Source organism: Vidua macroura, chromosome 23, assembly GCF_024509145.1.
Source record: "Vidua macroura isolate BioBank_ID:100142 chromosome 23, ASM2450914v1, whole genome shotgun sequence".
In the NCBI taxonomy this organism is placed as follows: domain Eukaryota; kingdom Metazoa; phylum Chordata; class Aves; order Passeriformes; family Viduidae; genus Vidua; species Vidua macroura.
The window spans coordinates 3,341,631-3,363,650 of record NC_071593.1 but is presented as its reverse complement, the minus strand read 5'-3'; the positions used below and the strand labels follow the sequence as shown (position 1 = coordinate 3,363,650).

General features: G+C 46.7%; 2 protein-coding genes across 2 annotated transcripts; one reads left to right on the top strand and one right to left on the bottom strand.

Annotated features, from left to right (window-relative positions):
• Positions 1–262: 262 nt before the first annotated feature.
• On the bottom strand, positions 263–4,429 carry LOC128818332 (F-box only protein 44-like). The gene is made up of 6 exons (XM_053997581.1): positions 4,346–4,429; positions 3,893–4,206; positions 3,130–3,256; positions 2,338–2,433; positions 1,862–1,997; positions 263–1,146 (listed from the first exon to the last, which is right to left on the bottom strand). The coding sequence occupies exons 1-6, from the start codon at positions 4,357–4,359 to the stop codon at positions 1,000–1,002; spliced, it is 834 nt and encodes a 277-aa protein (XP_053853556.1). The 5' UTR covers positions 4,360–4,429; the 3' UTR covers positions 263–999.
• FBXO2 (F-box protein 2) lies at positions 4,378–10,134 on the top strand. Its single transcript, XM_053997580.1, has 6 exons — positions 4,378–4,523; positions 6,108–6,376; positions 7,449–7,575; positions 7,672–7,767; positions 8,099–8,234; positions 8,624–10,134. The coding sequence occupies exons 1-6, from the start codon at positions 4,378–4,380 to the stop codon at positions 8,756–8,758; spliced, it is 909 nt and encodes a 302-aa protein (XP_053853555.1). The 3' UTR covers positions 8,759–10,134.
• Positions 10,135–22,020: the final 11,886 nt, after the last annotated feature.

Here is a 22,020-nt window from a genome sequence, read left to right as displayed (position 1 = left end):
ATGTGGAATTTGTCTGTCCAGCAAGGACACCTGCCAAGTATCCTACTCCTAACCGAGAATAGGCAAGGAAAGCACTGTTTATCCTACACCTGTCAGAGGAGATGGAACATGGCCTTAACATTAGTTCTGGGTATATAAGGGTGGGAGACACAGTTCAAACAAGCTGAGCTTGTTTGTCAGAGAATTTGGTAAACTAGCCTGTCCAGCACCTCCTGCTTCCTCCAAATAACAAGTGTAGGAACATCATAGATCAACTCTGGGCACTGCTTTAACATTTTATATTGCGTTACACTGCTCAGTATAAACCAAAGGTGATGTGGGAAAAGCCCAGCACAATCAAAAGGCACTTGTGTTATTAGGCAGCTGCCTGAAGGGACTTCTTACCTCCTCTTTCTCTACCTGTTTATTCAAACACCAAGGGACTGTTTTGGATAGGAAGGCAGGTACCATTTTATCATACACACTTAGAGAAAGGGTAGGGAATTCACTACCAATGACACAGCACTTAGGTACAAGGGGTGACAGTTTCCTGATGCTATGAAGGGTCTGATGCAGATCATAAATCTTAACTGAATCTTAAAACTGAAACAGGAAAGAAAATACTGTACAAAACAATCTGTGGCAGAGTCCTTGTAGATACCATTGGTAATCTGAAATTAAGCATTTTAGCCTTATCTTTCCTACTTTCCATAAACAAGAAAGTGTCTTTAAGACCATGTGTGTTAGCATAAGAATGTATTAACTAGAAAAGATAGACTTCATATTTAATTGTCCCAATTTTTCTCTGGAAGGGCACCAGTAATTGGAGTAGCATCCAGGGTAGAAGAGAATGGAAGATGAAGACAGAACACCCTTCCAAAGGGCTGGTTCTGCTGAAGTTCTGCTGTGAACAAGAGCTGCAGGACAAAGCTAGGACACACCTGGACAGTACAGGCAAACAGTGCAACTGAGGCCACTTGGTTCCAGTCTTGAGGTAAAAGCAAGCCCTTACACAGTGCTTCATAATGACGTCTGGGGCCCAATGGTGATGCTGCTGTTTGTCACACGGATCCCGTACCATCCTGCCCAGTACTGAATGTCCTGGCCTCCATGCTGAAACCAGATGTAACGAACTCCTGCTGGGTAATTCTGGAAGGTGTGAGAAATCTGGACAGGAAAGAGAATTCCTCTTAATATGCCTAAATAAACCAGTGCTCACCTAGAAGCTCAGACAACTACAGTGTGTGAGTCTTAGAATGAGCTCTTCCTGAGCCTAGATAGTTTTCATTGAAAGTGCACCATACTCTGTTTTTTTGGGGAGGAGAGGATGGCAGGGGGAGGTAAGAAGCCTTTCTCATTCAGCCTTTTCCCCAAAATCCTATCCGAGTTAAGCTAACATTAAGCTCGATTTTTAAGTGCATGTATAAATAACATCTAATGCAGAATGTACAGCAAATCAAACCAGTTAAACACCTATAACAGTTTAAGAAAAGTTAAATCTGCAATACTTGTCTATCCATGCAGTAGTTTTAAAACAGTTTTTTGATCAAAAAAAACCTGAAATCTGCTCTTGTTATTTAAATATTTAGACAGAATCTTACATAAAACCAAGAAACAATTAAAGAGACTGCACTAAAACAACACAGAAGCCCACAGGATACTCTATAGAAAATGCTGGGCACCTAAAAATAGTACCTGTCTCATTCAGGACACTACTGCTTCTTCAGCATCATCAACAGCAAGGACTGACTCACCTTCTCTGTAGAGCAGAGGAGGCTGAAGAGCAGAGAAAGTCCACTGGCACTTTTGGCCAAGTAAGACTTGGAACACAAAAGTGTCACAACACTGCTGTAAAACTCCTGCCTCCCTGGCTGCTGCTCACCTCTCTCCACTTGGCATCACTCCACTGCTCAATGACCACTGGCTCAGGATGGAATTCCTCCAGGACGATGTAGTCTTTCGAGAGCAGCCTCACGGTGAGCTCGTAGCGGCACCCGCAATCAAACCTGGCAGCGTACCTGGAGAGGCAGGAGGAATCAAGGAGCAGGGCTGTGTATACAGCATTCAGTTTTCTTTACTTTTCAAAAGCAGTCTCCAAGGGGATCCCTGTCTGCAGAGGAAAAGGAGTGAAGGAGTGTCATCCCCATAGTGATAGAGAAGTTCTAGAGCTTACAGCTCTCCCACCCTTCACAGGATTGCCACCGTGCAGTCCACTGAGTTTAGATTTAGCTTATTCTTCACTCAAGAACTACAACTCCCAAAGAATAAAGAACTGATTTTATTGCATGAGAAGCTCCAGAAGCCTAGCTTACCTCTAGACCAATGCCAGAAATGCTAATTTTCAGTGCTTCCACTCACCAGTCCTTGACTGTAATTTCAGGCCGTTTCTCATCCATCAGCTGATTCCAATAGCCTTCTTTCTTCAGGGTAATGAGTTGAGACTTGAAGCATGGCCTGAAACAGACATAGAAATATTCACAATTCTACAGAACACATCTCGTCCCTCTTGCTGTCCTTTCCCTGACAGCTTTAATACCCAGCCAGATGCTGAAGGCCCACAAAGCTGACCTGGCTAAACCCTGCCTTATCCATAGCCAGAACCTGACAAGAAAATGAACTGAATTAGCTTCACCCCAAGATAAAAAGAATAGTTACCTACAATCTGGATTAAGAGAGGTCTCTATTATGTACTGGTAACAGGAAACCAGTGCCTAGTGCTTGTAAAAGCTGTTGATCCTCCTCTGGTGATAGCTTTTATTACAAGTTGTTAGTGTAACCTGCTGGACCTACCACTCCTGAAGGTTACAGAGCTTTGACCTTGTCATGTAAATACAGTTTGATTGAGTTTGCCAGACCCTTAACCTTTCTCTACCACCTTTGGGAGAGGAGAAGCATGTGGATTATCCTAACTATAAAAATTACAGGAAGTTTCTGGTAGGCAGAGAAATTTAGCACCTGCTGTGATCAATTCTCTCAGCAGTACCCATCTCTTTAGATTAACTGGCATAAAGGGTTAATGAAACTCCTTCCTTTTCCCACAGGTGATCTAAGGTTAGTAACCTGCCACCAGCCTTCTAACCATGGTGCCTTTTCAGACAGATGGGAGGAAGCAGGTTTCCCAGTTCCAGATTACTGGAATCCAGTTCTTACCCATATGAAGTGACAAAGTATTTCTGTACTGTGGGGTCTGGCATATCATTTCCATGAGCTCCAGGCAGATCCTCAATTTTCCACTCATCTCCTTCATTGTGATCAAGTGTCCAGTGCTGGAAGTTCTCTAAAAACACAGGTGTCCAAGGTGCAGATTAGGACCTCACTTCAGCTACCAGCAGGATCTCAGCTTTTGTTAGAATCAACAACAGGAGAATTCTAGGAAGCTACTTGATGTTTTCAGATCCACTGTATTTTTCCTACAGCTGTAAGTGACTCCTGTCATTATGCTGCCATTACCTTTATGTGGCTGTCAGCATCTAGGACAGCAGGTAGCAGATTTCTGACCTCATCAGAAAATCAGCAGCAGCAATAAAGTAGGATTACTGTAGTTATATTAGTCAAGTCTTTAGTAACAAAAGTTCTCCAGCTGCCCAAATGTTTAATCCCAATACCTGATCGTTTCACTACCACATTGTACTTGCAGTGCAAATTAATTGTCACTGCCTGTTGTACTGGGGCCTTATGATTTTTCTGGCTCCTCCAATTTTTTCTGGCTAAAATTACAAAGTATTGGTAAATACATACCTATCTACCTACAGCAGTTTTATTGCAGGAGTTGAGCTATGAATCTGACCTAGCAGAGCTACACCCAATAGCTGCACAGTCCCACAGCACTAGCAGTAGTCGAGGTATGCAGGACACTGACTCATTCGGACTGCTCGGAAACTCTTAGTCCTTTATAATGAAAAACGAAACAAACCTTCAGCACAAGGGTTTTTGATTAAGTTTCTCTTCAAGTGGCAGAGCATATAGAAGGTCCTCCAGTCAGAGATGCTTCTGTCCAAGCTGTGACGATAAAACCCGTCGCGCTGGCACTTGCGCTTCCACAGGGTGGTCAGGTCCACCACGTACCGCCACTGCGTGCACACCAGCCGGCAGGCGCGGAGCAGGTCCCGGGCGGGCAGCAGCGACAGCAGCTCCACCAGCACGTCCTCGGGGAGGTCGCCGATGGTTGTCATGGCAGACCGCGGGCCGCAGGAGCGCGATGGGAGATCCCCGGCACGACGGGCCGAGCTGCCGGAAGCAAAGGCAGTTTGCCCTCGCGACTAACAGAGCCCCGGGCAGCCCGCCTGGCCCCAGGACCGCTCCCCGCCGTAACCCCCGGCCCCGGCCCCGGCCCCGGCCCCGGCCCCGGCCCCGGCCCCGGCCCCACCTGGCTCCGCCCATCTGCGCCGCCGGACGCGGATGTGCGGGGCCGCGGCCCTTCCGCGGGGCGGGGCGGGGCGGGGCGGGGCTCCTCTGTCACGGGAGCCCGGGCCGTTCTCCCCACACGCGTGTGCCGCGGTCGGCGCAGCGCGGCTCGCAGCGGCCTGGCTCCGCGGGCGGCTCAGGTAAGAGCGCTTGGTGCCTCCCCTGAGCCCCTGCGGGTTTTCCGGGCTGTCTCCTGGGCAGCGCCGGGGACAGGGGAGGGACAGGCGTGTGCCCGAACACGTCAAGGGATGGGCGCCGCCCGGGAGCATGCCCGTGATGCAAAGCCGTTCACGGTCTGGATGCTTACCTGGGGTGGGAAAGGAAAGGTACCTGTGCCCCTCTCCCGAGTGCGGAGGAAGCCTGGCTAACAGCGCTCTATCAGCGGCAGGGAGCAGGAGAGGCTTCTGAAATTCCTGTACGAGATGAAACCAGACGTACGAGATGATCCCTCCCGCCTACTTTTAAAAAATTACATTTTGGCCTTCGGGACTGTGATTGAGGGTTGGAAGTGTGGGGAGAATGAGAAATCACTAATGCTGTCTCCATAAAAGCCAGGGAGTTTTAAATTGCAGTTTGCCCCTGCTGGGTGCAGTGCAGATAGAGGACATATCTGAACGTCTAGATTTAGGATGCTGCTACAGCAGTGACTCCCAGTTTCTCCCCTTCCTTGCCAGGTTTCGCACTGCTGTATTTTGTTTAGTTGCATGCCAGGGTATTTCACCTCTGTATTTTGTTTAGTTGAATGCCAGGGTATTTCACCTCTGTTCTCACCTCTGTATTTTGTTTAGTTGCATACCAGGGTATTTCACTTCTGTTCTCACCTCTGTATTTTGTTTAGTTGCATGCCAGGGTATTTCACCTCTGTTCTCACCTCTCCCAGGCTTAATGAGTCATTCCTGAGGAGTTTGGCTGCATCCATGTGGTTTGCTGCAATCTCAGCAGCTTCCCAGCACCAGGACTCAGCTGACACAAAAGCAGTGTCACAGTGCATCCCTGATGGATGACGTGGGCTCTGAATCTGCACACTCATCTTTCCACAGTCCTGCAGCACCTGGACCTGGGCCTCAGGGCAGCAGAGAGCTGTTTGGAGTTCAGAATTAGCACATGAAGTTAGAGCAAGCACTTATGACTTAATTCCTCCAGTTATGAGGCCACAGACAATAGAATATTCGAGAATATCAGCTGAGTTATTTTCAGTTATGCTCAGACCTTTACTTTATACAGGCTCCTGACTAAGGCAATTAAGTGCCAGCACTCTGAGGGGAAGACTGTCAGATATAGAATGAACCACTGCAAAGGTGGCTGGCAAGAAGCTTAACACTGATATTTGAGCACTGCTTTGCAGCATTTGTTATCAGGGATGTTCTTAAAGGCAGAACAAACACCCATGTGCCTTCCTCTGCAGAGGAAATCATTATTAGGAAGCTGATTTTCGCAGCAGCAGATATTCTGGAAGGACTGATTCCGGCCTGGAAAATGAACAAGCTCAGTGGTCAAATACATACATTTTGTGGGCAGATTTAATTCAGGGCTTTTACTTAGAATATAAAAATAGTAATCTGCTTCAGGATATTAATGCAATAAGGAACAGGAGACCTTGAGGCTAGGAATCAAAATCATGCCTTCAGAGAACATATTTATTTTCCCTTTTTTTCTACTGTGTCAGTGTCTGGCATTGCTGAGGGTGGGAAACCCTCACCTTTCCTTTCCACCCTCTCTCTCAGACAGCTCTGCCCAGCCTGCCTCAGGATGGAGTCCCTCCCTGAAGCAGTGCTGATCCGAATCCTGGCTTCCCTACCCGCGGTGGAGCTGGTGCTGGCGTGCCGCCTGGTCTGCTGCCAGTGGAAGAACCTGGTTGATGGAGCTGCACTTTGGATCCTGAAGTGTCAGCAGGAAGGCCTCACCAGAGCAGAGTCAGATACAGAGAACTGGCAAAGCTTCTACTTCCTGAGTAAGAAAAGGAAGAATCTCATCAAGAACCCATGTGGTGAAGGTGAGAGACATCACAAGCTTCAGGGTGTCAGAGAGATGACCAGTCACTGAGAATTGCCTATGTCTAGTCTTTGAAAATAGATCTTAGTTGCTGTCAGGTTGCAGAATTTTCTCCCTGCCCAAGAGTCAAGTCACTCAATCCGTGCAGCCAAATCATGTAATGAGCACAAAGGCCCTCGATAATCAGCCTTTGCAAAGGGCTTTACATAACATTATCTAACCTCTGCAAGGATCTAAATCATGTTTGAGACACAAAGATTTTGTAGAAATCATCCAACACAGTAATGTCTGTGGCATTTGTTTCTGTATTGCTTCTTGCAAAGCCATGACAGGAGAGATGAAGCCTTTCCCAGCTCAGGGGTGAGTCTGCCCTCAGCTCACCAAGCCCTTCAGGCTTCTTTCCTTGGAGCAGCTCAGGCCAATCATGTTTTTACCCTCCTCACCACAGTCCATGTTAGAGACTGGGCACGCACCCCATGTGCCATTATTCTGAATCTATGACCTTCGCTTGCCAGAGCTACTGCTTAGCAATAAGTAGCAGTAACCAAGCCTCACAATCTAAGCAGCAACAATTTCACACATCATAGACCAAAGCAGTATCAACACAGCTTCCCCAATTTGTTTAAAAGTGACCTTAAGAAAGCTTTTCCAGCGTCCAGGTTTCCCCCTCAAAAACCCTGATGTTTAAGGCCTTGCTGCTTCAGAAAATACCACTTAGTGCTTTAGAAAACTTAGAAATAAAGCAATCAGCATCTGTCCCCAGAGTCTTTGTGTGCTGTGACACTGAAAATGGTGACACTGTTCAGAATACCTAAATTCTTTCCCTGGAGTACTTTCTTAAACCCACATGTACACAGCCACTTTGCTGGGGAATGTTAAAGTTTGGTGTGATTAAACTCAGACTAAAGGTTTTTGCCTGACCTCTCCTTAACAAACATATCCATAGTCTACATATGAAATCAGTGCTGTGTCTAATATCAAACTTTCACAAGCCAGAGGAAGGTTCCAGTGGGAGATGGTCAAGTTCCCCACATCCACAGGACTCATCCAAGTCTCTTTTCTGCCATTTGCAGAAGACTTGGAGCACTGGGGAGAGGTAGAGAATGGAGGTGATGGCTGGAAAATTGAAGAGCTCCCAGGGGACTTTGGAAAAGAATTTCCTAGTGAAGAAGTCCATAAATACTTTGTTACATCTTATGAGTAAGGCTGCTTTCTTCTCTTACTCAGGAAAGGGGGCATTTCTGGTTCTCCCAGTTCAGGAGAGTCTGTGATACCAATTAGCATCTTGTGTTCCAGGTGGTGTCGAAAGGCTCAGGTCATTGACCTTAGGGCTGAGGGCTACTGGGAAGAGCTGATGGATACAACCCAGCCTAAAATCATGGTAAGAGACTGGTAAGTATTAAGGGAGGCTCTGAAGACAGGCAGAGGGTTAAGAAAGATAAGGAAGAGCAGGGAGGGCATAGACCTTATATATATATTGGGCATAAAACCTCAGCTGCCAGGATCCTGGATGTGGGACAGGGCTCACAGGCAGCTCCCACAGGATTTAAACTGTCAGAGCACATGAACTCCAAAGCCCAGGTTCCTGTGGGCAATGAGGGGAGGTGGTGGGCTGGGCTGAAGGACCATTGCAGATTTCCATCTCAAAGCAAGGCTGCAGTAGCTTGGTGAGCATGGTGGAGCCTTTGCAGAGGGAATGCCAACAGCTTGGATCTCCTTGTAGGTATGCAGGACGCAGAGATGCTGGCTGCCTCTATGAGCTGTGTGTGAAGCTGCTCTCTGACAATGAGGATGTGCTGGCTGAGTACAAAAGTGAGACTGTCACCATCCCACAGGAAAATGATGCCAACTGGACTGAGGTGAGTTACAGGTATGGGCTCAGCAGGTGGCACCCAACCTACGTGAATCAGGAATATTTTTAAGCAGAAAAATTCTCCAAGGGGAGGAGAAGGCTCTGTCGTGTGTTCTCTGGAGCCATGATCCTATGATTGAAAAAGGAAAAGGGAGGCTGCTTTACTGGAAACTTGCTGAGTCACCACTAGCAGGTGTAAGGGGCAGGAGATGTCCAACTGGGAGTGATTAAGTGGCCTCGGAACAATGGGATCAAAGCTTGTCCCACTGTAAATGTCCCCACTGTTACCCAGCCTGATGGGTCTGACTGTGGCCAGTGGGGCTCTGTGCACTGAGCAGCAATAGGTTTGTGGTGGTTTGACACTTACTAACACCTATTTTGTCTCTTGTCCTAAAGATCTCCCACACCTTTTCCAACTACGGGCCTGGGGTCCGTTTTGTCCGCTTTGAACACGGTGGCCAGGACACGCTGTTCTGGAAGGGATGGTACGGTGTCCGTGTCACCAACAGCAGTGTGACAGTAGAGCCATAGCTGTGCTGGACCAGGATCTGCATGCTGCAGTTGGCTTCCCTCAGGGCATCCCCTAGCCTTTGGATGGTTTCTGCATGGTGCTGCTTCTGGCTATATGGCCTTTCTGCATAGGAACATGTGTGCAAGATGCCAGGAGCCACCACCCATCCTTCCTCAAGAGGACTATGCAAAGAATGTGAATGAATTTGTGAATGCACCACAAGACTCAGCCTCATCACTTGCACTGATGTTCTCTGTCAGGAGATCATCTAAAAGTCCTACAGACCTCCTCTCTTAAGACTCTAATCCTTAGCAGCCAGCCTGAGTCAGCTGTCTCTGCTGCCTGCTTCCCTGACTTGGGCACTCCTTAACTTGAAGGGATACTTTAAGTATATTTTCTGGAAGTTAGAGTGGGAAGAAAAGAATAAGGAGAACCACAGACCCTGTGTCTCTAAACATACCAGGGAAACCCAGAACCCTGTCCCCAGCTGTTTCCATGACCTGCAGTGAGAACCTTGGCTTCTTCCATTTATAAAAAGGTAACATCGTTTACCTTTTGTTTACCTGTTGTTTACAGAGGGGCTCTAGCTTGGCTGTCAATACTATTAGTTTAATTTTTAGTGATAATGCAAAACAAGAGAGGGTGAATCCTTTTCTCTTACACTGTTCCCAGCATCCATTTATCAAGGGGAGTGTTGGGAAGAGCAAGCTGTCTGGTGTCCAGCCCTGGGGCTTCATTTGGCTCCCTCAGAGAGATGGCACCTGAGAGAAACTGCTGGCAGAGAGAGAGAGATGACAACAACTTAGGGAGCTGGGTTAGAAAAAATTTGGGATAGGGTCCCAGACACAAATGAAAACAAACTCATTTACCCCTTCCTGGCCTCTGCATGCTTCATGCAACAAGCATCCTGGTGATCCAGTGTGACTCTGCTAGCAGGACACAGAAAGCTGTTGTCCTCACTCCACCTCTGACCATGTCTGCAATAAGTACACCTCTGCCTCTGCCATGTGCTTGCTGACAAGACAGCGCTTCAGTCTCCCACCTGAGCTTCTTGATACCACTCAGGGCTGTGTGCCCCATCCTGAACAGACCCCCTAAACTTTCCTGAACCAAGACTGTCCCTGCTAGTTACTCCACTAAGAGCATCCCCTAACAGAGCTGGTGTTGCCTAAAGAAAGTATTTATGTTTTTGTGTCCATGTGTTTGTCTTCCCTCCCTGGGCTGCCATTTAAGTGCCCCCTTACACATGTAGTGGCTGCTACTGCCTGCAGCCAGAGGAAGGAGCTTCCCACCTGGACACTGTGCATGCTACTTCCTCAGGCTTTCTGCACAACTGCACCCGGGTGCCACACACACGCCTGAGTCCAGGCAAACGTAATAAAGTGACACAACTGTGTGTGGATTTCCTCTTTTGTACTGGTATTTGTCCCCTGTGCTCAAGCATCCGTCTTCTGATTATGTGGAGCGTGTCAGCCAGTTCTCTCCAAAAGCAGGAGTCACTGTACTGTGTGTAATACCACGGCTGTCCCTGGAAGAGGCACGTGCTCTGTTCCCCAGCACCCTGGAGCCATGGGAAGCACTTAATGTGCAATGGGTCTGCAGTGTAACAGCAAGCAGCAGTGCATCTCAAACATAGTGGGAATTCATTCAAGGCACAGAGGAGGTACAGGAAGGCTTCTGCAGAGCCCAGCCCTGCTGCACACCTTCCAGGCCATTTGTCACTAGCTCTGCTGTGAGTTCAACCTTAGTTCTCACCCAGGAGGCACCAGAATCAGTTCAGAATGTAATTGTTTCCCTTCCCTTACCCCTGCACACACTCTCATGCAGTGCTTCTTTACCCACTCTTAGCCTTTAGTGCAGCTTTTAGTTAATATTCAGCTCACTGCCAACTCCCTGCCCACAGAAGAAACACTCCCTCCATTTATCCCTAAGGAATCATAGTGAGGGGATCAATATTTCACACCTCAATGCAATTGTTAAACTGAACCTCTCCTAAGTCACCGTCTTACAGTCAGGATAAACCTCAGGATTAAGCCTTCAGGTACTGTGGCCCTTGTACATATGAGGTAGGATGATGGTCCCCACTTTGGGTTTATCTAGGCTGAAGCACTGAGCTCACACAGCCTCCCCAGCAGCTCTGTTAACATGAGCACAGCTGCCTGAGGGCTTTTCTCCCAGCACTCCCTCTTTATGCTGGCACCCCCATGTTCACGTTTGCTGTCAGGGGCAGCCTGCAAAGCTTGTCCTGACCTTCCCACTCCCCTCCAAGAGGTGTTTTCCCAGACACTCAGTGCCTGCAGCCTCACTGCAGAGAACAGCCACCTCTGCTTCACAGAGCTGCTCACAAAAGCCACTGCTGACCTCAGGGGAGCAATTACTCCTCACATCCAGCCATGTCAGGCCAAGATTCCCAAAGCAAGTGTCTGGGTACATGGGGAAAAAAAAAGTGTTGCTGACATTATATTATTATATTTTGTTCCAAATGCCTTTTGAATTTTGATCAAGCACTGGAAGTCTGAGCACACTGCACCATACATGTACACCCAACTCCAAGGTGATGTCAATTCACGTGTCAGAGACAAACGGAGTGCAGGAGGGTGATGGCTTCTCACACCTTGCAGCCTTTATGGAAAGTGAGATGGTGCAGTTTCATAGGATTACAGAAACTAAGTGTAACTGTGGCAAAAGGCCTTACATGTATTAAATCTCCCAGCTGCTGCAGGGCTCTGTCACCCACCACTTCAATGTGACTTCCTTCTACTTTCTGCTGTGCCAACACCAGCAAGCAGATGAGTGACACTGCACAGTAACTTATGGGAACACGAGTGACCAATGCAGATGTGTGCTGTAGAGACAGAAAGATGTCTGCCCAAGTGATTTATATCAGATCTTTGCATCCCCCAGACACAGAGTATTTAGAAATCTGAGCATTAAAACACAAAGATTGAGTCTTGCTGAAACATTCATGATAAAGAAAGAAAAAAAAAAATACCAAAAAAGCCAAAACCAGATAAAAGGGTCCCCTCCCAGTCTTGATCATGGCAACAAGAGCTGCAGAAAGGACTCTTGTTCTTTTGCACATCATGCCCACAAGGCACCCCAGCAGTGCTGAGCTACACTGAACACAGAAGTGTTTTCCAAACACCCACAGTGGGATGGAACAGGTGGATGAAGGGACTGGAGAGTTTAAGGAGCCTTTCACTCTTTGCCAAGACACCACATGAACACCTCTTTTCCCTACTGCTTTAATAGTCAGAGGCACCAAGAGAAGCCCTAGTACAGGACAATAACCCTGTCCTGCTCTTACCAGCTGGCACCTGATGTCCTGATTGTACTTGGTGTCTGCTGTTGTACAAGATGCCACTGTAATTTTCTTTTCTACAAAGCGCACCACAGTTAATCTTGGATATAAATGTCATTATAGTTAAAAGGAGTTTGTTAGTTTGTTTTCTGTTTTGGACTTTTTCCCCTCCTTGGTTTTTTTAGGTGTTTTTTTTTTTTGTTGTTGGTTTTGGTTGGTTTTTGTTTTGTGTTTTTTTTTTGTTGGTTTTGGTTTTGTGGTGGGGTTGTTTTTGTTTGGTTTTTGCTTTTGTTTTGGGGGATTTTTGGTGTTTTGGTTTTTGGTTGGTTGATTATTTTTTCAAATTAACTTCTACAGCAAGTCTCTTGCAGAGGAACAGAACAGAACAATATGGGGTCCTGGCAAGGAAGCGCTATCATACATCTCCTGTAAAGTCTAATAGAATTTTTCTATATGAAGCATCTATTATTACCCACCGAGGGGGTTGTGGACAGATTGAAGAATTTTCTCCCCCCTAGGCAATTTAAGACTGGGGATGGGACACTTGGGGGAGAAAACAAAAGTAATCTATTTGACAATTCCCTGTTGCTTGCAGCCCAGCTGTTCTAGCCAGTTGTAAAAGGGAGGGTAATTTAGGAACTTGATTCCTTCTAAATCAGCTTACAGAGGCTGGGAATAGCACTTCTGAAAGACAGGATAGCAGAGCATCAACTACTGCAGCAGAGAAATTCACCTGAAAACTGTAGCAGAGATTAACAGACTGACAGATTATTCTGTGTTTGGAAGGGACCCAAAATGATCACTGAGTAAATGGCCCATACAGAGCTTGAACCCACAACCTTGGTGTTATATGTTATTAGCACCATGCTCTCTAACCAAATGAGATCATCTCAGGGCCAGCTATCAGTAGGGTCACAGGTAGTGGGATGGAAAACCAGGGACTTACCCTTGCCTGTCAAGAGCAGAAACTCTCCCAAGAACTGGAAAGCACTGGACTGGTGAAGAAACACTCCCTGAGGCACACATCTCCCTTTGCAGCCACTCCCACGCCTCCTTCACTGCTGTCCCACATCATTCAGGTACCTTAGGGGACAAAGTAGTCCACATGTCAGCAGCCTTGGCACTGAGCTAACCTGATCCTGCTTCTCCTTCCATCCAGTTAGTTCCTCCTGATGTCCTCAGGGCAGTGACTCCCCTGGCCTCAGTCTCCTTACCTTGTAGGGAAATAAAGACCTAAAGATACAGTAAAAATGCGGTGGACCCCAACTCAGGGAAGAAATGATGTCTGGCTCCAGATCAGAGGCTGAAGGATAGCTTTATTAAAACTATACTATATTACATTAATATACTATTTAAAGAGATATTATACTATTCTACAAACTTACTTACCTAACAAACAAACTCGTGACTCTGCTGAGAGCCCGAGCCACAGCTGGATCCCATTGGTCACTGACCCCAAACAACCTTCACCAGAATCCAACCCAGCAATCCCTTCAGGTAAACAATCTCCACACCACATTCCACATGGGGAAAACAAAGGAGCAGAGATAAAGATTGTTTTTTCTTCTTCTCCTGAGAGACAGAATTGTGTCTCTCTGTCCAGAGAATGGGAATGTCACATCAAGATGCTTTCCTAGTGGGGACACACTTTGGAATTGCAGAAAGAACAGCTACAGTGAGTTCAAGTGGAAAGTCTCACAGAACCTGGCAAGCACAAGGATTGCCCAGAGAGCTGAGCTCCTCACACAGCAGCCTGTGTGTAAAGCAAAGATTCACAGACAACCAGAACAACATGCTCATGGTCAAGACTGACACTTGAGGAAGAGATGTCACAGGTCCAGAGGAGCCAGACACAGCCAGGCAGGCACAGCTGGGGCTGTGTCACTCACCTGGGCGGTGACAGCAGAGGGCACTCGGGCTGCAGGCAGGAGCGCAGCCGAGGCTGTCTCCGTGCCAAGCAACGCACAAGAGCTGTAATTGTACCCGTCTGGCTGCTGCGTTTTGGGTCTGCTCCTGAGCCCTGCACCTTGTTCTTTCCAGCTGAAGCTTAGGCTCGAGTGAATGTTTTCTTCTCATCCTCTTGCAGTGCCTGCCGGCATGGTTTGCAGTGCAGCCTTTGCTGCACAGACCTTAATGCTTATCCCTGCCATCCTGGACACCTATACACATTTTGGAGGGATTGTTGCCTCTTGGGCAGCAGACACAACACACCTCTATTGGATGCAGGCAGCCTTTTAAACTGCAATGAGTAACCAGAGCAGTGAAAACTGCCTGAACATCGATTAAGGCCTTTCAAATTCAAGTGGAAGCAGCACAATTTGCTCCACACTATCCTAGAGTATCACTGAAATTGGTAACACACCTTTCCTTGCAGAGTATTTTCTAACCTTAGTGCAGCCCACAAGACTCAGAAGAGTCTCACTCAGAGCAGCAGGGCTGTCTGTGTCTCCTGGTGCACCATGCCCAGGCACTCACACCCCCTCTAGCCACCTCCTCTGCGTGCAGAGCTCTGCAGCCCTCCCCAGTCAGGCAGGAGTCCCAGGTGCACCACACATGCCCTTGGCTGACCTCCCTTGCAGGCACTCAGAGCAGCTCATGTGGAGCTGTATCTGTGCAGAGCCATTAAGCACAGTGCAATCAGTGCTCCCAGAGAGGCTGCAATAAAGCCATGAGAGTGCTCGTTGGACTGATGGATCGTGGGGAAACACATCTCACTGCAGCAGGAACAGGGAAGGGAGGAAGCTTGGGCAGGGACATGCCTCCCACAGAGCACATTGCAGATGTACCATGTTCAGAAGCACTGAAATGCAATGGGATATACATTATATATATACACACACACACACATATATATATATCTCCAAGTTTCCCTGAGCATGAAGATTCTTTTTTGAAGAGCTGAGAGTAGAGAAAGGATGGAATCAGAGCTCAGCTACTTGCAATCCTTGCAGAAGGTCCTGAAGTCAAGCAGTGATATTTCTACCTCCCCACACATAATGCAGCTCCCCTCGTTAATATTGACACATGAAGCACTGCAAAATGAAGCAGATAAAATCTTGATCCAGATATGAGTAATGACTTTGCATTTTGTTTGAAAATTAAACCTAATCTTGTGTTGACTGTGCTATACAAGGAAAATAATGAAACAGATTAAGATGAGATCTTGTTCAGTCTTGCTGAACAAAAGCCAATTAATTGTCAGCAGGATTATCATGAAGCCTTTCTTCTCTCAGACAAATACAATCAGACAGAGTCTGTGTGCTGCTGAAGGAGGCTGGCTTATTGGTAACTCTGCCTGGACAGATAAAAACACTGCAAAGACTCAGTTACCCAAACAGACACTCCTATCCTTGCTTTTCTCCAGTCTCTCCTGCTAACTTGCACATAGGAGAGAGATGCTTTGGAACCAGCACACAAACTTCCAACCATACAACCCAAGCCTGCCTGCTCCAAGTCCCCTTCTCCTGTCTAACTCAGATCCCTTCCCACCTGTACATCTCTCCTGACACAGATTCCTCCAGTCTTTCTTCAAAGCTTTCTGGCTAGAAAGGCTTTACCCTTGCAAATCCTTCGTTACAGTCCTCCACCATGCTGAGATGTTTCCCCTCTCACCCAGACAAAATCCCTGTTGCAGTCTTTCTGCTATTTGCCTGGTCCATAGCAGAGCCGTTTTCTACCTGTCTGCTGTGATGACAAGCAGGGAAATGATTCCTGCCTCTTCTCACCTGACATTTTTCCAATATAAAACAGAAATCTCAGACATCTTTTCACAGACATCTGTGAAAAGGTAAGGATTGTGGGAAAAGTTTCTAATGTCACTGCTCTCCCAGAAAAATGAGGGAAGACTGAGCACAAGGACTGACTATGAGACCTGATGAAAGACTTCAGCCTTCAAGGAATATCACTTGGGAGTCATTCATGCACTGCTGGGTACATTCAGCACTGCATGGGAGCCCTAAGACATCACTGGAGTGTGGGACACAAGGAAAGGTGCAACAGATGTTGTGGCACTGAAGGGTGGTGGTACTTCACAAAAATAGCTGGCATGGAAAAGCAAATCCTAGTTTTAGCTGAGAAGCTTCAAGGTAGGAAGAGAAACTAACACCAGCAAACCTGGAAAAGGGAGAACAGCTGTGCTGAAGTCACTGCCCCACTCGTATGGCAGAGTGAAGTTAAACACACCCTATTTTGCCAAATCATGACAATCCCCCTTTTCTGACAGTACTGAGAGCTCCACACAGCTCAGCAGGGAAGGAGTCTGCAACAGCTAGAAATGAAAGGCATTGAGAGAATTGGTGAACAATTTACTTGGAGAAAATACTTCCTACTTTCATACCAGGTTAAAGTAAAAAAGTAAAATTAAACCCCGCCAAAGCCTGCAGCATCAGCATTGACAAACAAAGATGACTTAACAGCAAAAAACACGGGCAAGGAAAGTGATTTTCTTTGCCTGCGTTGCCAGGGGAATTAAATCTTGTTTTTTTTCCCTGTCACCACCAAGTGGAATAATCCAATATATTAAAGTTAATGTGCTTCTTGTATTTATTGCTGTGTATTTGACCTAACAGAATTTTATTCCTACATCAAGAATAAAACCATTCCGGAAGGCAAACTGCAAAGCTCTAGATCAATTACTACCTTCTCCAACAGCTGAAAAGTGAGTTATTTCTTGTAAGAGAGAAAAAAGAAAGTAGAAAATAATAATAAAAACAAAAAATCCTCTTCCCTGTGCAGCAAGTTCTGCACTGCGGACCTGTTGAAGTTCAGCAATATTGAGTTTGGTTTCTAGGCAACTTCTTAAGAAATCAGGCAGGAATCCCAATTACCCTTGCCAAATGCTCGTGTCCCCCAGTCCACACAGCACTCAGTCACCCATGATCAGTGGGCTGGGCAGAGCAGAGAGCACAGCTCCAGCCCACGCTTCCACTGTGCCTTCAGGGACCACCTGGATTCAAAGCACCTAGCAGTGGCAGATGGATAATGACCTGCCCAAGGCAAGCACCAGCATGGGCACATCATGAAACACAGCTCTCGGGGGTGTGTGAGACAGGGGATGACTCACTGATCCAAAACCACTGAAATAAATATGAAAACACTCCTCCTTGTGTCCTGTCTTGGGCCAAGCCTGCAGGATGCCAGCCTGTCTGGCACACAGCAGCTGACCCTGCTCTCTTGCTACCCAGGCTCTGGCACTTTGCCTGGGGGGAGGGGGTCACCTGGCTCTGGGGAAACCCAGAGGCAACACGAGTGTGGCAGCACATTCTTCTCTCTCTCTCAAGGTTTTTTTCATAGAGGAGTACAGAGAGAAGAAAGAGAAAACAATTTCTATTTCTGCTCCTTGTTTTTCCCATATGGAATGTGCTTGGAGAATTGTTTACCTGGGGTGATTGCTTGATTGGATTCTAGTAAAGATTGTTTGAGCCTGGTGGCCAATCCAACCCACCTGTGGCTGGACTCTCAGAGAGGGTCACGAGTTGTGGGTTAGTTAGATATGGTAGTGAGAAAAGTAGGTTTGTAGTTTTAGTGTCTCCTTTAAATAGTTTATTAATGGATTATAGCATAGTTATAATAAAGAAATCATTCAACCCTCTGAACTAAAGTCAAACATCAGCATTTTTTCCCACTGGGTTCACCTGCATTTAAAATACACGAGCTCCTCGATGACACCTCAGGGGCTGTGTACTGGAATATCTGAGGTAAAACCCTTCAGATCTGCCTTTTGCAGGGCACAGGGAACACTAATCCTTCCTGATGCACTCTCATGGCATTGGCTACACCACCTGGGGAAGGGGGTGCTGAAAATGTGGCACATTTGAGGAAGCACAGGATTCCTCTAGATTTTAATGGCAGCAGCATTTCTGAGGAAAACCAGATAAAACAAAGGAAATTATACTGATTTGTTGCCATTGAGTGCTTCAGCTCAAAAGAATGGGAAGCTGCAGTACTTATGGTTTGACACATTCATTACAGAAAAGGAGGTGCTGCTCACAGACAATCATGAAGGTCAGTGCTTCTTTTCTCAGCAGAGGGTTTGGGATTCAGTATGGAAGAAAAAAAGGTGAAGAAAGGGGCTCTGGTACAGGCACATAAGCCTAAAAGGCAAGATCATGTTTATTAAAAGAAAAAAAAAAGCAAGGGATGCATTAACCCCTGACCTGTATCTAGACAGTGCTTGCTCCAAGAAAGGGCGACATGAAATACCTGTGTGCTTCTGAACTATTAGCACATTTTATTACCTTCCAAGAGCCATTATCCCTGTTTAAGAACAGGGATGGCAGAGACATTAGCCAGTCACACAGGAAGCCTTTGAGTACAGCTACACGTCCATGCCCACAGACCTGGTTCCTGAACCACCTCCCCATTCAAGCCTGCTTTGTACAGCCTCCAACACAGCACAAGGCCACTTGGAATGGAAGTTTGGTCGTGGTAAGCACACATTCAGAAAAAGTATTTCACCTGTTATGACTTCAGTAGGACAGAGACAATTCTTCTAAGCAGACAGGGCTAACTCAGTTTTTAATTCTCCCTCATGTCATCATGCTAAGGACAGAGTTTAAGGGACTTTGGATAGAAAGAACTATGAATTACTATACATGCATAAATTTCAGTTACATTCAACTCTGACCTTCAGCTCAACTGCAACTAGTAAATCTGAATAAACTAGTCTTTTGAGTAATTTCTTGGAAATTCTGTTCAAGTGTTTTCTACATGCAACCCTAACACTCACTTGTCTGGGAATTTTAAATTATTGATCAGGACAAGAGCTCTCCCTTTGTGCATACTCCATCTAATCCTTTCACTCACTGTGCTTTTTGCCTGCATGCAAAATGAATGACATTTCATTTCATTCCCAAGAAATTTCCATGATATTTCCAGTATCAAGGTCTACCTCTCTCCATAACAATTCCCAGCAGATAGGAATTTACACAAGTTCTCACCCCCTGAGCACAAGCTGCTGCACGCCTCTGTGTGGCAGCAAGTTCTGGAAGGGTTGTTATGTCCAGCAGGCAGAGAAACAGCCAGGAGATATTCAGGGGTGTCTGGACAGTATCTGTCACATGAAGCCAAAAAGGAGACCACACTGCCTATTGTCAGAGAGCAGTGCAGTGCTGGACATGTCTGGACAGACACTGGAAGCCCATCCTGTGCTGCCCAGCCCCTGGCTCAGTGCCAGTGAACACCCTGAGCCCAGAACTACCAGGCTTCAGCCACACACTCTGAGTTTCCTTCCTTATGGTGACACTCAGCAGCAATGCTACAACCTTCCCCTACCCATACATGAGGGGCAGCTGCCTGCAAAGACCTTTGAACTGCCCAAATAATCGAATTAGAGCCATTTTCCTGTCCTCCCTACTACACAGCTTGGCCACAGAGCTCACCTGCATCTCCAGAGGACATTAGAGCCGACCAAGAGCTGGAGGTGCTGCTATTTTCCTAATAACTTGTATGCCATGACACTGGCCAAGCTTTTCCAGGCTGCTTTCAAGCCCTTCCTTCCCATTCACTCCTTCATAAGTCTAATGATCTCAGATATGAGAAGGTGGGAGAGCCAAGCTGGAGGTAATTCCTGTCCAGATGAACGGATACCTTCCTTGGGACTATGAACATAGGTTTCATGCCTCACTTTGCTTCTCTGGTCTTTCAAAAGTCCTTATGAAGACTTCCTGGGAACAAGTCCTGCCGAGCTGTTCTTGCAGGAAGAGCTTGCACAGCAGGCATAAACCAAAGCAGATGAGCTCAGCAATGGGATGTAACAACAACAGCCTGAGCACACCCATAGACACACACACAGACCCATGCAGACAGCCACAATGTCTCCTCTCCTTTCTTAGTGTCCCAGAGAGGGGACTCTGCTCCAGACACTGCCCTGCCAGAGCAATGCTGCAAAGGGTCTGTTTCACAGCCACATGCAGTGACTGCCTGCTGTGCAATTCCCTCTGACCCATCCTGATCGTGACAGCAGCAATCACAACCCTTTCTGGGTCTTTTCTTCCTTAAAATCCCAACCCATCCTGGCTGGGCCCCACAGGAAGCTCATCTTCATCCACATGCACGGCAGCACCTGGCTCGTCTGCACAGGGAATCAGGGGTGTGAGGTGGTCACAGAGACCACACATCCCAGTTAAATACTTGCTAGTATCACAGTGCTGCCCAGAAAGAGACCTGGAGGAATTACCCTATATGTAACTGCAAGAAAAGTAGGTATGCAGTTTTAGTATCTCCTTTAAATAGTGAGGATGAACAGAAAAGGATGAACAGAACCTTTAGAAAATAGCCAATGTCCCATAAAAAACCCAACACACAGTGCTTGCAACACCTGTAATTGTACAGAGTGCTGGGGCTGGAAAAAGAGAGATAAAAGAGCAAAACTCCAGTGAAAAGCAAACTCAGTGGTCCTCCTGTCACGTGCAGAAATGCAAGTGAATGTCAAAAAATCTAATGGTGTTACTTCGATATCCTTGGCACTTTGGGGATTGGTAACCTCAGAAGAGACCCAGTCCCAGGCCGAGCTGCAGGGCTTCTTCCCAGTGTGCTCCCCAGGGCTCTTGTGCATCCCACTGCAGTCTTCTCATCCCGAGTTCACAACGTGGGAAGGAGCCAGGTGAGAGACATCAAGGACAGCTTCAATACAAGAGCAGACACCATCAATCACATCATGAGTCAATTGACTTACAGTCCACCGAGGCATTTATCTGCCACCTGGAAATCTTTTAACCACAGCTCTGAAGACTGTTTAATGGCAGGGATGTTTCTTTACACCGATTTTCTTAGGAATTAATTCTAGAAGCTTCATTATAAAGAATAAATAACAAAGGTACATATAAAAAAGGACTCCTTAAAAGTCCAGGGGCCCAAACTTCTCCCATTCCTAGAAAGACTCCAGGTTTTAAAAAAAAAACAAAAACAAAAAAAAAACCCAAAAAAACCCCCAAACAAACAAAAAACAAAAAAAAAAAAAAAAAAAAAAAAAAGGAAATAAAGAAAATATATCATGTTCCTGAAGAGATCAGTACATAATGAACAGAATATCTTTTCCCCCCACACTGAGTCAGTGGAGCTCCATGAATAATTCACACTTGTTATGAGGTAAAAAATTAATAGAAATGCCTCCTGTGCCCCCACCACCCCACCCTCCAGGACTAGTGTAGCTGAGCATAGGGTTTTCTCTCCTAGAAGTAAGTAAGTAAATAAATAAATAAGTATTAAAAATAATAATAAAAAAATATGCTCTGCATGGTTTCCTTGCATGGCTCTTGCACATGTCATTTCATTTTCAAGGTCTTGAATGCCCACTTACAGACCTTGAAACAACTCTGCCACCTGATCCTATCCAAATCAAGCACTGGAGGAAATAAATCTATTTAAAGGCATAGTCATGGAGTACAGTGAGAGGACTTGGGCAGATGATTGTCTGCTGACATCTTTCTCCAGGGTGTGCCAGATATCTGCTCTCTCCAGCTCAGCTAGCCAGGTCTTTCTGAGCTGAGTGAGAGCTCCCACCCAGCCAGAAAGGTCTGAAAACTGCATATGGCTGTGCTGCATCACTCTGTGGTTCATTCTCAACAAATAACAAGTTACCAGAGATGAAGAAAAGGCTGAGGTACTTAACACCTTCTTTGCCTCAGTTTTTAACATAAGACAGGTTGTCCTCAGGAGAACGGGCCTGCTGAGCTGGGAGATGGGGACAGGGAGCAGAGCAGCCCCCGGTAATCCAGGAGGAAGCACTCAGATGCTCACAAGTCTGTGGGAGCAGGTGGGATCCATCCTAGGGGGATGAGGGAGCTGGTGGATGAGCTCCCCAAGCTGCTCCCCATCATTTACCATCAGTCCTGGCTCAGCAGGGAGGTGCCAGAGCACTGGAGGTGCCAGTGTGAGCCCATCCCCAAGAAGGGCTGGAAGGAGGATCTGGGGAACTCCAGGCCTGTCAGCCTGACCTTGGTGCCCGGCAAGGTTCTGGAACAGATCACCTTGAGAGCCATC

Coding starts and splice junctions, on each gene's coding strand:
- FBXO2 (XM_053997580.1), top strand. CDS start 4,378: ATGTGCGGGGCCGCGGCCCTTCCGCGGGGCGGGGCGGGGCGGGGCGGG. Junction 6,377..7,448: donor CAAGAACCCATGTGGTGAAG/GTGAGAGACATC, acceptor TGCCATTTGCAG/AAGACTTGGAGCACTGGGGA. Junction 7,576..7,671: donor TACTTTGTTACATCTTATGA/GTAAGGCTGCTT, acceptor CTTGTGTTCCAG/GTGGTGTCGAAAGGCTCAGG.
- LOC128818332 (XM_053997581.1), bottom strand. Junction 3,257..3,892: donor CAAAAACCCTTGTGCTGAAG/GTTTGTTTCGTT, acceptor CTGTGTTTTTAG/AGAACTTCCAGCACTGGACA. Junction 2,434..3,129: donor TACTTTGTCACTTCATATGG/GTAAGAACTGGA, acceptor TGTCTGTTTCAG/GCCATGCTTCAAGTCTCAAC.